Source organism: Pseudoliparis swirei, chromosome 11 (assembly GCF_029220125.1).
Source record: "Pseudoliparis swirei isolate HS2019 ecotype Mariana Trench chromosome 11, NWPU_hadal_v1, whole genome shotgun sequence".
NCBI classification, from domain to species: Eukaryota; Metazoa; Chordata; class Actinopteri; order Perciformes; family Liparidae; genus Pseudoliparis; species Pseudoliparis swirei.
In genome coordinates, this window is record NC_079398.1 from 14,893,363 (window position 1) to 14,907,241 (window position 13,879).

General features: G+C 43.3%; 2 protein-coding genes across 2 annotated transcripts; both read right to left on the reverse strand.

Moving 5' to 3' along the window:
- Nucleotides 1-359: 359 nt before the first annotated feature.
- LOC130201757 (zinc finger FYVE domain-containing protein 1-like) lies at nt 360-9,123 on the reverse strand. The gene is made up of 11 exons (XM_056426865.1): nt 7,757-9,123; nt 7,160-7,664; nt 6,252-6,463; nt 5,865-5,971; nt 5,647-5,755; nt 5,425-5,522; nt 5,143-5,260; nt 4,764-4,934; nt 4,386-4,566; nt 4,158-4,271; nt 360-2,402 (listed from the first exon to the last, which is right to left on the reverse strand). Exons 1-11 carry the CDS (start codon nt 8,264-8,266, stop codon nt 2,170-2,172), a joined length of 2,358 nt encoding a protein of 785 aa, XP_056282840.1. The 5' UTR covers nt 8,267-9,123; the 3' UTR covers nt 360-2,169.
- Nucleotides 9,124-10,189: 1,066 nt separating this feature from the next.
- On the reverse strand, nt 10,190-11,017 carry LOC130201877 (rho-related GTP-binding protein RhoV-like). Its single transcript, XM_056427052.1, has 3 exons — nt 10,858-11,017; nt 10,723-10,781; nt 10,190-10,639 (listed from the first exon to the last, which is right to left on the reverse strand). Exons 1-3 carry the CDS (start codon nt 11,015-11,017, stop codon nt 10,190-10,192), a joined length of 669 nt encoding a protein of 222 aa, XP_056283027.1.
- Nucleotides 11,018-13,879: the final 2,862 nt, after the last annotated feature.

Consider the following 13,879-nt stretch of genomic DNA (forward strand, 5'->3'; position numbering starts at 1 on the left):
CCTTGTATTTGTATTCTACACAACTGAATACCAGGACTTTTAAAGAGACTCTTAGTGCAGCTTGGATTTGGATCAAGTGAAATCCCCTCGTGATGAAAACATGCAGTGCAAGTGGCACAGAATATCAACATGGAAGCTTGTGATTAATTATTTATTAAAATAATTCTAAATCATTTATCACCATCAATAAGAACCAAGCAAATACTTTCCCCTCACTGTATCTGAAGCGGCAGTGTTGGAAAGGAGTGGAAGCCAGGCTCACAATACACAGTTGTGCACACGCTCTATTCCTCCCACATGAAGTCCACTAAGTGGGCATATTTAAACTCACACACACTGAAGACAGAGGCAAATCCAGATTATGACTGATGGGAGCTGATACAACTTTAATCGTGTGCAAATCTTCCAATTTACTATCCACACATCATTGTTTAAATTGTACCAATCATTCCTGCTTGATTTGTAGTGTGAAGGTGAGAAGTGTCGACGATGGCATCCAACCTAATTAAGAAAAAAGAACTGGACAGCGCAAGTTAAAAAGCATATCTGCAACAAACGACTGCATAATTTGCACGGGAATGAACTCCAGAACAAGTGATATGACGTATGTCCTATTCTGTGCAATATTAGCACCTTCAATGAGTGTGTGTGTGTGTGTGATGCAACATTCAGACAGATAAATCTATTTTCAGACAAGGCAGACAAAACATTTTCTCATCAGACATCAAAACCAAAAAGTTCAAAGCTAGGAGCAGCGGGAGAATTCACTTTATCTACAAAGCTTTTACAATTGACAGACCCCTTTTAACAATTGTTTAACACCACAATACAAGCATATGTGTTAAAGGCATCACCCTGTGCTTTGTATGATATCCACATGTAAAGCTCTCAGTCACTAAATATGGTTCAATATCTTATCATTGCCACAATCGAGCATCAATTTCTTCCGTGTAATGCTTAAAGACAAAGGACAGAAACTATACACGAGAAAGAGTGTGTTTGCATACAGTCGCTACAAAGATCCATACAGTAATTAATGTCAAACAAAAAAGGAAAATATACATTATGAATAACGGAAAAACTAGCTGTGAAGAGCTCAAACGCAACTAAAATGTGTTGTCCTGATCAGTCTGTGTCGACGGACACGTGGGTGTAACATGTTCTGCTGCTTTGAAGGCGAGTTTGTATGTTCTTCAGATCTGCAAAACATTGTCCATACAAACAACTGTACATATTGAGAAAAATCAAGGTGTCACAATACAAATTTAAATATGAAATACATACATTTTGTAACATGGGAGAACTGAACTGCCGCTTGGTAAAAGAGATAGTGAGGTTCATTCAGAGACCAATCCTCTGAACAAGTGAAAGGCCATGGGTCTCTCAGACTGTCATGCATGCCAGAGTGTTACGTTTTTTTTTCTATCTCAAATACATAAATAATTGTTTTGCCTTTTAAATTCACACTCCTCTAACATAGTTCTATCGTCATACATCCACAAATTACATGATCAAATCTAAACTTCATACAAGCACAGACACAGTGACCTGAATGATATTTGGCACACCAGATATCCACAATCTAGAACTACTAGCTCAGTTTGGGGCGAGTTGATCATCTGGATATCTGGAGTTTGGCCACGGTAAGCAACAGCCTATAACAGCTGTAAAAAAGGCTTGGTGCAAAAACTAAAATTATGCAATACAACCTGCAGTTATACCTGCACGGATATAAAATACCTCATTGCCATTACACGTGCGACATCAGAAACACAATGCTCAATAATAAGAATAGCTGAAAACTAAAAACACCAACCCCACAGGGTTCTCAACCAACTAATACTCGTTAAATGATACATTTTTTTATAGATTTTCTGATAGTAGAAAAATAGCTCAACAGCCTCATTTAACGCAAAATTAGAGCCTCGTGTCAATGAGAATCAAAATATTCCCTCTGAATAATCAGAGTGGAAAGGGAGTTTTCACTCAGTCAAGTAACTCACATGTCCCGGCTGTTCTACGAAGGCCACGGGAACTCTGCTAAACGTCCTATGCGTACGCCGAAATACTTCCTTTCCACAGAAACAAGACAGAACCTTTACGTTAATGGAGGTAAAGCAGTGAGTGAGCGGTTCTCTCCAGTGCTCTGAGGAAGGAAGGCCTTCCGTGTTAAAGGTCCCCAGGTTTCCGGTTGCAGCTGGCGCAGACCCGCACAGGGTGGTCCCAGCCCCGCGACGGAACCGGCCGCCGCTCCGGGGAGCAGTCGCCACACACTCCTTGGCCACAGGCGCGGCAGTGGTGCTTGGACAGCTTGGCGGAGAACTCGCGCTCACAGTTGTGGCAGGACAGGATGTCCTGGTCCGGCACCCAGTAGGCAGGACGAGCGGCATCTTTCACGAGGCCTGCAGGGCAACGCGTAACATGAGAAACACGCTCAGAGACGAGCAGGTGTCACGGGGTACGGTGACCCTTTTGCATTTGATAAACACATGGTGGGAACTTTAAGTCACTTCACGGTGCTGACATTGAGAGAAACTGCTCGACCGTTTTGGACAGATGCTGAGAAGACCGAGAACACGGACATGTCCGTTCGACCAACATTATATTTACCGTCCTTATAAAGGGCATTGATAAATAACCCAACCTGATATAATGCGGGGAATATCAGGTTATCAATATCCAAAGTAATTAATGTCCTTTCTTGCTTCCGTAATAGTGGCGAGATGTTGTTTAGCGGGGGGTTATGTCCTGGACATTTTCTTGGCAGGATGCAATGACTTCCTGAAATCTCTGCTGGTTGCCTGGCAACTACTCCCGGCCAAGAAATCCAGAAGTCCGGCACCTAACCTCCCCATAAACCATAAATTCCCAAAATTGTTGAGCTATTTCTTTAATTTGGAGGTGCAGTCACATACTGTAATTAGAATACTAGACTGTTCAATTACCATGGCTTCATTTAAGCTTCATCCATGCTTATTCTCTCCACTACTGTTTGAAGTGCACCATAACCTCAAGCCTTAGTCTACTTGGTTGGGGTATCCATGGAAACATCGATACAAGATTTGGAAGTATGCAATTATCTGTGATTGGCGCTGACTGTACTCTGGTATATATTTGGTCTGGTGATGTATATACAAGTTTTCAAAAAAATCTCAAAGTATCAAACTCACATTCATATATCCCCTTTCCCAGTCAATGTAGGCATGGAGTCTTATTTATCGGCCCAGTATACATTAATAATCATACCACCAATGCTTTGGATGAAAAAAATATGTGCTCAAAATATGTTTACGGCATGCTTGAAAACCACCTGGGGGAGAATAAGGGCTTTGATGTGAACTGTGTATCCGAGTACAGCGTTTATTCTGGTCCAGGCTTTAAGGGTTTGGATCATCTGGACAGAAATGCGTCATATTGGCAAAAAATGTTGTACCGCAATTTGTGCATAGAGTGACTGATCCAGACAACTACACCGTGTACGATAAATCTTTATGTATGTATCGTCAAGATACCTCAATCCATTCATAGTATTGACTCAAGACATATGCAGCAACGGTGAGTTTATGGATCGTTAACGAAAAGAAGAATAAACAGGCTCACAGATTATCTCTCTTGCCTGTGCAAGAAGACTAACAATTAATAGAAGAGTTGAACAGAGCACTTATATGGAAGCACTTCCAATGATGTGTCCACAAGAGATTGGAGAAGGCCGTTTTAGTTTCTGTAGCAGGCATCTGTGTCAGATGATTTTAAATGTGTAGTCTATAAAACCTTTTATTGGCAGGAATAAGTTACAAATAAATGCAGATCCAGTTTTTCAACTTCTCTCTGATAAAACATATAATTTATCTGAGTCTTCTCAATAATAGCAGAACACCCGAGGCTGGTTTGCACTGTAGGCTTTTAGTAATTGTAAACGCTCTACTAGGCCATCAGGGCATCCCATACTCCATCAGGGAGGCTTTGCCAGTCAGATAGCTGCATAATATTTGAGAGTTCAAACTAGAAACAAGGCCTCACTGCGTTTATTTTTCTGTAAATAAGCCGTTTCACCTCTGCCAGCAGAGGGCATTATATCCCTTTACTCACATTTACTGGGGTCGAGTATTCCTGTTACGCAACACTCCTCTTCAGGTTTTGTTTAGAGCAACACTCACCAAGTGGGATGTCAATAGCAGTGACCACGACCCCAATAGTGTTGGTGACTGCTTCCCCAACCTTCCTGGCCAGGGTTCCACCTTCTTCCTCCTCCAGCTTGGCCTCAAGCGGCTCTGCATAGAGAAAATAGCTTTTCTCAAGCACCGCTCAACCAAATGTTTCTCGGCTGCATCGCACGAAGAAGAGGAAAATCGAAAAACAATTGACATTGTTGAGTGAGCGTGTACCTGCGGATGAAGCTCTCCGTTCGAAGCAGAGGTCACAGACTCTGACGGGGGCAAGACCCCAGCCCCTCTCCGGGACGGGCGCCACTTTGGAAGAGCATCCGTCGCAGTAGCCCTCCCCACAGGCACGGCAGTGATGCTTGGTGTCGTTGTCCTGGAAGACTGTGCGACACTTATGGCACAACTTGTACAAGAGAAAAACAACAACAACAGAAACTTTATTGACCAAGAGGAAAGCAATCTGACTTTATCTAAGTTTTGTCTTGTGACCTGCAGACATGGATTGCGTAACAGGTGCAGATGAACACAGACAGTAAACATAGCTCTGGACAGGAAAGTGTTGACTGTTGGTGGCAGAGGGAGGGGCTGTGTGTCGCTCACCGAGATGAGGGAGTTGGGTTTCCAGTAGGCTGGGGCGATCTGATCTGTCAGCCAAGAGGTGACGGCCTTGGCCGGCTTGACACTGAGCTCCGACACAGACTGGGCCACAAGGTTGACTCCATCCAGAAGACGCTGCGCTGCATTGCTATTGTCCTTTAAAAAGCCATCCGACTGCAAAAGGAAGACAGATGAATGATGAATGGTTATCCCGAGACATAATTCTAGGTCTGTATGATTACAGACAATTAGGGATGTAGTATTTGTACAGATTGTAAAGCCCTCTGAGGCAAATTTGTAATTTGAGATAATGGGCTATACAAAATAAACTGAATTGAATTAAGGCAGCATGATAACAAATTAAACAGCGTGTTGGTCTCACCCCTGGCCATACATGCTGGATCTCAGTGCGGACAACTGTATCCACAGGGTCCTGATTCCCATACCAGTATTGACGGCTCCGATAAATCACTCCACAGTTGGGGCATTCAATGACGTACCTTAAAATACAGAAGACATATAAATGTACAAGTCTCTGTGAAAATAAAATAAATGTTGGCATCTGAGGCATTACTTGGAATAAATTCGTTCACCGAGTTTGGCACACCAGAGCTCAAACTAGGCTCTTAAAAAGGCAACATGAGGTCATTCAGCTGCTCCTCACCCAGACCAGGCGTATTTGGCGAGGCCCATCCACGGAGAGTCTGAGGAGGCTGAGGTCTTAGGGATGACCACCATTTCCTTTCCCCCTTCATAGCAAGCCTAAAGTGATGCAACACACAATGACATTATTCTCATCTTTCATGGAACAAGAGTAATTACAGCCACGTGGATCGAAAGACCAATTAGTTCGAGCTAAGTGATGGAGGTGAGCAACTGTGCTTACCTTACAGGTGTAAATGCGATTATCATACTGAACAGAATAACGACAACGATGCTCCGCCTCATGGCACACTGCTTCTCCTAAGTGGTTCATGCAGTTCTTGCAGCCAGTTCTGGGAGAAGAGTAAAACGCCAGAATGTTAATAACAATCAGAAGGGCGAAGGGTCAAAGTAGAAGTTATAATGGCTATCATTTCTCAAAAAATGGAGAAAGGTACTGACCCACAGCTGAGGCACAGACTGGAGCAGGTGAAGTACTCATCTGGAAAGAAGCAGCTGTGGGCTACAAGCCCCCCTGTAATTTCTCCATTGAAGCGCTCACTCAATGCCTGGAAGAGAATCAAGAAACAGCAGAAATGAGCTCGACCCAAACCCAGAGGAAACCAAGTGTTTCACCTCCACATTACACTCTGGCATTTAATCAAAACAGAATAAAGCATTTCATGAACAGTAACAGAAGCTGAGCTGATTTAAACACATCTTTATCTGAATTCAGGAAACAGTTTATCAGCAAATGATGCATCAGTTCAATGTGGACTTTATAACAACCACCAGCCAGTCAGGAGCAGGCCAGACGCCGGCTGAGGGTCAAGCTGTGTACATCTCTACCTGCAGGGCTTTGAAGATGACCACAGGGGTGCGTGGGGAACGGGTGGCGTTGTTGTCCAGGAGATGCTCCAGCTTATTCTGCAGGCCACGGAAGTCTGTTGGGGGGCTGAGAGTCTGCGTGCCCCAGTACTGCACCGAGCTGAAGGCCTCTGAGAAACGGGAAAGCTTCTTGAAGCGCTCCGACAGCAGCCGGTCTACGGACTCCAACTTATCTAAAACAAGACACAAAGGTTACTAGAGTGTCATCTGAATGTACAGTCGATATTCAGCATTTGCATCAGATATACAAAATTGTTCTTAAAATACCGTGCTTCATTGTACCAATGATATGTGAGAAAAAAATATTAAATAAAACATGTAAGTGTCAAGACATTTCAGTACCAGCCATCACTCCCAGAAAACACATACTTAATAAATCTATGAGCAAATACATGACATTTGTTGCCCGAGGCTTGAGGGCTCAGTGTTCCTTCATATTTTAGTTACTACAGATCATGTGCACTTTACCCTCCAAGGACTACCATATTTTGAATGTGTATTGGCATTTTATTTCAAGTGTCAAGCGACAACAGTGGCGTGTTTTACCTCTAAACAGTTTGCGCAGTTTTCTTTTGAGTCCAAATATTGTTTCCACATTTCCCAAAAACAATCAAATGAAGAGTGTTGGCTTCAGTGATGTAGAAACAGGCTGGAGGCCAACATTTGCTTAAGATGAAACTATCTGCAGAGCTTAAAGCTTAGTTTACTTTAAAGGCCCCGCCCCTCGTCCCTTACGGGGATGCAGACCTATACAAAGTATTGTTTTGATAAATTCTGTTTACAGCTTTGACTTGTGTTACAGATGAAGTAATGACCCTCCCCCATTACCAGCGCGCCCTGAGAGTAACAGAAGTGTTCAGATAATCTACCTGAACCGAGCAGCTTAGTGTGGACTGTTTCATGGAAGATGACCACCGCAGGGCCCAAGCTGGACAGAGGGACATCCAGACCACAGCGGGCGGTCGAGGCTTTCAGTTCCTTGGTGAAATGCTTCAAGTAAGCATCCGAGGAATCCCCGAGGAACTTGAAGAGGTCATCGTGGAGCCGGTCAGCGTGGGTGCGGTAGATGATGAGGTCGGAGATGGCGAGCACCTTGAGCAAGAGGCGGGTCCTCTGGCCCTGTTTGGAGCTGTTCCCAAGCAGCCCCTCCGTGTCGATGACGACCACGTTACGGAAGGGGTCAAACGCCGCCCAGACCCCCACCGTACAGGACTCTTGTGTGGGGGAAGTTTTGAATACTTCTCTGCCCATGAAGAACGTGTGGTTCAGCGTGTGAGATTTTCCCTCTCCTGTGTTGCCAAATATGGACACCACCTTCAGCAGCTGGTCAGGGTTAGAGCCGAGGCTCTCTATAAACGAAGATTCATCTTTTATCTTTGGAAGAAAAAAAATAGTTTTGAAGTGAACATTGGTGTATTCATTAATGCATTTTGATTATGTTCAAGTGTGACTCTTGCGCAACTCACCTGCATTTCTTCATTCTCGTTAACCAAGAGAAAACTGGAAATCTTCTCCAGAAGTTTGGCTCTCTGAGATTTGGTCTGATCGATTATTTGGACAGGCGGCGGCACAGATGTCTGGACGGAGCTGACCTCGGCAGGTTTGGGTGCTGGAGGGTGAGATATGAGCTGGTGTTTCTTCTTGCTGCCTCCACTGTGGGTGCGTTTCTGGCAGTCTTGGCACATGTTAACTTTGCAGGTCTGGCAGCGAACCACAGACCGATGGCGTTTGCTATTGTCTCCATTACCTCCTTTACAGTTGTCACAGTAAGGGACTTGCCCAGGTCCTATATGAACCCGAACATGGTTCTTCAGGCGCTCCTGTCTGTGGATCTCGAGCTCACAACGGACACACTGCAAGCTTTTGCATTCATCACACTCAAAAGCAGCCTCCTCAGAGCCACCACAGGCATAACTCTCTTGACATATTAGGCTAGTATATACTCCCTTTTCTGAAGATGAGCCATGCCCACTCATCGTTTCTTACACGGAAAACAGAGCAGTGCTTATTATAATCGCCCTGATAACAGTACCAGCTATGTCAGCAGATAAGGAAAACTGTACAACACACAACAACAACAACAACTTACAACAGCTGCATGGTAACGCTGCTGGTGATCCACTGACTAAAATAAATAAATAAACTCTTAACAATAACACTGTATATCAAACTAGTTTTCAAGCACTTCCAATGACATTGGTGATGTTATTTAGTGCAACAAACAGTGAGGCAATGACGCAGAAACAGCTGTCTCCTTGAGTTACACCCGATATGTTTTCACCAGCACCAGTTAGCTTGTTCCTGAACCAAAGGGAGCATTTAGTTAGCTGAACCCTAACACAAGTTATATCTACGGTTATCCAACAAAAGTCTCAAATAAAACACGAGCGTGTGCCGTCTCAGGGACACAGAACCGACCGAGACGACGAGCTTTCCCTGAAGGATGAATGTGCAAATGTTGATGCTAACAACAGGCTGGCTAGCAAACGGGACACAGTAGCTCGCTGGCAAACTCGGCAGAGAATGTGTCATCAGACAATAATACTTAGTGTCCAGCCAGCTCGTGTCGGAGGGCAGTCTGGACTTCCTCAGGCGGTGAAAGCTGTGATTAGCGGGCCAACAAGTCCCAACGGCTCATAGCCGCAAACAAGCAGCTAGCCTCAAGTCTGTCAACAGAGCTTTAACAACACATCAACACCAACAACCACCAGTCGATGTCAAAAGATCCAATATCAGCGGACTCGTTTACTTCGACGCGGGAAGCAGCTCGTTTCAAAAGTCTTTTTTAAAGTGCTACTGCATTTGGATCCTTCCGAGCAGTGTCATTGTTTTGTTCTCCCCTCCCGAGCAGAGTTCTCTAGCGACGTTATGTTGTTGCCAGGTCAGATCAGCTGATCAGATTATTTCCAGTCACAAGGTCAGAGCAGGGTAACGTGCGGTTGCATGATGGGAAATGTAGTTGTGCTAGACGCGAGAAAAGAACTCAGAGAATTCAACTTATTACTAAAACCTAATTATATAACTTTTGTCTGCAAGGTTTTGCTGTCTTGCACTTTTCCACCCAGTATTTCCAATAGGCACTCAAACCAGTTTAACCTCTTGGATTTATGCTACCCAGTAAAATACCATCATTGAGGAAACATTCAAGAGGAAAGTAAGAAGCAAAAAAAGCAGATATTTAAATTTGATTTGCAGATAATGCATGTTATTTGTTGGGCTTGTGTTTTTTTTCTTTTGTGTTATTGTGCTCTTCTGGTTCAAACAAATGAATAAGATGAAGACGACTTTAAAAAATAATAAGATATTAGTCTTGTGGAATTTTCCAAGTGGGTGGCTGTTTTAAAAGTAATTGTGGTCATCATGCCGGAGCATAAGCTTTCAAACAGGGGATGGACTTAAATGGCTTTTGTCTTGTAAAGTAGCACTTCAAAGTATCAGCAGGTGACCATTTGTCCTATTTGGGGTTTCCCTCCATTTCTTCCCTCACAGCAGGCTATACCTTCCGATGCAGGGACTGCTGAATAAATGTTTTCCAATTTAAAAAAAACACACACAGCTGACAATTCAATGCAGGTTGCATAATGCATGTATTACAAACAATTAACACACATAAATATGAACAACAGAAACTAATAAATCATGAGTGAAAGGACAGAGAAGACGTATAAAAGAGCAGAACGTGTAGCCTATACTTAATGCAATGAGTTTGGGATAAAGATTTTCACATATCAATGCAGTTAAATGAAGGTGTCAACTGATCATAAATGATGTTGTTTCAGTGCACAATTCACATTCTGTGGAGAAAGATTTGAAAAGAATGCCCAGTGTGCCATAAGACTCCCCAGGAAAACTGCGTCCACTGAGCAAAGTAGAACAATCCACACTCTTTAACTCCCACATCAGATGAATCTGAAGATGTTCCTCCATCCACAATCACACAAAATCTTGAAACGTTTCAGCAAGCTGAGCTTTGTAGAGGTTTTGCCAGTGTGTCTGTGCCTGATGGCAGCAAATATAGCACAGTCAAACACATCTTTGAGGTTGTGTTGTGTCAGAGTAGAACACTCCACATAGCCATGAGCTCTGATCCTGTGGGCCAGCCTTCTGGCCCGGCTGAAGGGCACTGGTTTGGCGCTTCGCTGGTCCAGATGAATGAGGACTTCCACATTGTGGCGAAGGTCTGACTGAGTTCCAACCAGAAGGATGGGAGAGGTTTTGTTGCCGGCTCGGATTTGTGGGATCCATTTGGAGGTGATGTTGTCAAAGGAGACAGGATTTACCAGGCTGAAGCAGAGAATGAAGACGTCCACGTGGGCATAGCACAGAGAGCGAAGATGGCCAAACTCCTCCTGTCAGATAAATTCATGAGAGGTAAGGAGGAGAGGACTAACTGGTCCGGTGAAGAAATCCCATTGTGGTGTGGAACATTTACCTGTCCAGCGGTATCTATCAGTTTGATACGAGTTGGAACGCCATTCACGTGAACCATACCTATAGGAGTCAAATAGAAACCAGTTTTGTATTGCAGAGTCAAGCATGCTTTATTTAGAGAAGAACCTTCACTCACCAGTAAAAACATCAAACGCTGTTTGTCTGTAGTCGCTGTTGTATCCATTGAAGATGTAACTGACAATCATGCTGGTCTTGCCCACCGCTCCATCACCAACCAGCATGCAGCTCAGCCCTTCCCTCAGCCTGTTTGGTGTATCATGTCTCTGGCAGGCCATCTTTCCTGAGTGGGCTACTCCATTTCCCCAGCAGTTTCGAAGTCCAAGCAGGAGTGGAGCATTACTGTAAAAGATGTATTCTCCCCCAAGGGCCAGTTGGTGCCAATAAAGGAGAGAGGACACCTCGATTTGAAAGAACAAAGGCACCCAATCAGAGGAGTGATAGCCCAGCACTCAGTCTGCTTTCATTTGATACTGATTAACATAGTCACTCCCAGCAGCACGTGACGGGACTGACGGCCGGAACAAGTCAGCTGTGCAGTAATTTATAACTGCGACTAGCACAGGAGAGTGTAATATTGATAAGATTGATAGTCTACAAAGTGTATCGTGTGCTGTATGTTCACACAATATATGTTAATTCAAGTTAAATAAGTAAGTATAAATGTATATCTATCTTGCCTAAAACTCGTGCTTGTTCTATTTGTGCTACTGCCTCTCGCAGTCTTGGTCGCTTATGAATAAGGGCTACTTAATGTATTTAATAACAGTGTAATACCATTATTGATCCTAAGAGGGGGGTGTTGCCCCAGCATTGGCTGTTACATGTTGGCGTCCACCTTGCGCTTCATTGGGAAGGCTACAACTTTTGAGATTTCACGGATAATCAGACATATTATTGACTATTTGTGTTTAATGTAAATTGTATTTGTGGTCTTCAAGTGGGACAGAAGTTCAGATTTCCATTTCTTAATTCACTTAATTCAGCGCAGCTTTCAAGATCTATCTATAGGCTCTCCAGTCTCCACCATATCACACCTAAGTAACTTTGGTATCACAAATTGTTTATCCCTGACTTTATTGTTCATATGTTTTTAATCTAGAAATTACATTTTCTGAAGGCAGCTTCCTTCTCAAAGGGATAAAGGTTACAGCTGAGTGGGCATTGTTAGACTGACACCAGCTGCAGTTTATGGCAGAAGTTTCATCCTGTCTCTTTCAGGGTGACTGGGTTCATAAATAAACCCAAATAATATGCCTACTTTACTGAAATTAGAATCCTCCCCATGCACCTTCAACCAGTCCCTTGTGGTTTACACTGCACAACTATACTAATGATAATTACTGATACTTTAATAAAAAATCATGTGTAAAAGCGCAGCACACAATGTACAAGTATGCGTGTTAGACTGGAGGTGGATTACTTGTTCTCCTTCAGGCAGTCACACCTCAACACAGTCCAAAATAAGTTACGAGTAAAGCATACAGCTTGTTTGTGTACAGACAGCTTCACTGGCATGCTTTCTAAAATTGGCTTTAATTGTCATAATAATATGAATTGAAATATTTATAGTAATAACTATATATTCTCTGACGGTATTTTGCATTGATTGAACTCATTACTGCAGTTAAATAGCTTCGACATATTAGAGCTGAGTGTATACATTGAAACACTTCAGCATATTGTAGTGCAGAAGAACTGTAAAAGCATGGTAACATGTGGTTTTAGAGATCAATATACATTCATGGGTGAAATTACAGCTTTAAACAATGTGTTGTTCCTTATCTGTCTGAGCCTGCAGGAAACTCTGTGTGCATTGTGTTGTAAGGTCTCTGCTTCCTGTTTTCCGTTGTTTCTTGCTCACTCGTTCTTTTCTCCCTTTCTCTCCCTCTTTTCCCACCACCTGCGCTGTGAGTGATATAATTTATTCCCCATGGTAGGAGGACAACATCTGGTCCCCCCCCCCCCCCCCAACACACGTTACGTTGCCAGCTCGGCTCCCATGCTACACCTCTGGCAGCTGTGAGTCACAATGCTTGTGTTCCTTAAGCCAAGGTAAATGTCAAACACAGGAAACCGGCTTTAAATATCTCCACATCCAAAGATTCTCTTTCCTGTAACAGCCACTGTACTGTTATCATCATAATAGATCAACCAGTGAGCTGCTATTCAATGCTACGAATGCAAATACAGACACTGTGCTACTCAACGTCAATGTGTCTGGATGCACCGTAACCTGTACAGAAGACGTCAGCAGCGTGCTCATGACTTCAACAGTGGTTCAGTGTAGAGAGTCGGCTATGTTACGATAAACATGTGTTGGTTCAGCATTCTCTCTCTCTCTCTCTCTCTCTCTCTCTCTCTCTCTCTCTGCATGACTAGACATGCAGAAATGTATCCTGACATAGATTCATAAAAGTAATCTTTTTAGTAAGTATCTCGCAATCTGTGCAGATTAGGGAGGGCCCCAAGTATGCAGACAGCACGGCTTACAATGCACTACTGTCGACATGAGTCATGAATTAATGCAAGAATAAGTTAACCTCAAATGCCTCCCATAGTTTGCTGAACTATTGCTGTGGTTGTTAAAAAGTAAACCCAATAACTGATTACAATTTCTGTTCTGAAATCTGAAAAACAATAGCAAAATCTGCCATATAGGTGTTAAACCAGAGATCAGCATGGCACACTGTCGACAGGGCACAAAACAAGTGGCCGACATGGAGATGGAGCAATAAACAAGCCATTTGTATAGCATGTCCTGCATAATGTCTCTTTAAGTAGATATTGCCGAGCTCTTAAGTGGTGAGGATTAGAGCAGGATGGGTGCAATCAATCCCCCGTCTTCTTGTGTTCCTCGGTGTGACTATATAGGGTCACGGCTGCCACACATTGTCACTTGCTTAACATGTATTTGACATAATCTCCATGATACTGCTTGCATCCCGATTTCAAGGGTCCTGACCTGCTTGCTTGAATTTGACACACAATTTAAACTGTGGTGGATTAACTGGTTTTTTGTTCATTGATGAACATATTTTCTGGATGCACATGACATTTATGTTGTATGTTCTGCCACCAAATATTCCTTCACATGAAATCGGCATGTGAAAAATGACACAGATCCCAAACACATTTTT

Bases quoted from the DNA above. Each gene is read 5' to 3' on its own strand.
- LOC130201757 (XM_056426865.1), bottom strand. From the start codon at position 8,266: ATGAGTGGGCATGGCTCATCTTCAGAAAAGGGAGTATATACTAGCCTA. The intron at 6,464-7,159 runs GTAGATTATCTG...GTCTTGTTTTAG, and splicing joins CACTAAGCTGCTCGGTTCAG to ATAAGTTGGAGTCCGTAGAC. The intron at 4,567-4,763 runs GTGAGCGACACA...CTCTTGTACAAG, and splicing joins AACCCAACTCCCTCATCTCG to TTGTGCCATAAGTGTCGCAC.
- LOC130201877 (XM_056427052.1), bottom strand. From the start codon at position 11,017: ATGGCCTGCCAGAGACATGATACACCAAACAGGCTGAGGGAAGGGCTG. The intron at 10,782-10,857 runs GTGAGTGAAGGT...TGACTCCTATAG, and splicing joins AGCGTTTGATGTTTTTACTG to GTATGGTTCACGTGAATGGC. The intron at 10,640-10,722 runs GTAAATGTTCCA...TTTATCTGACAG, and splicing joins TGATAGATACCGCTGGACAG to GAGGAGTTTGGCCATCTTCG.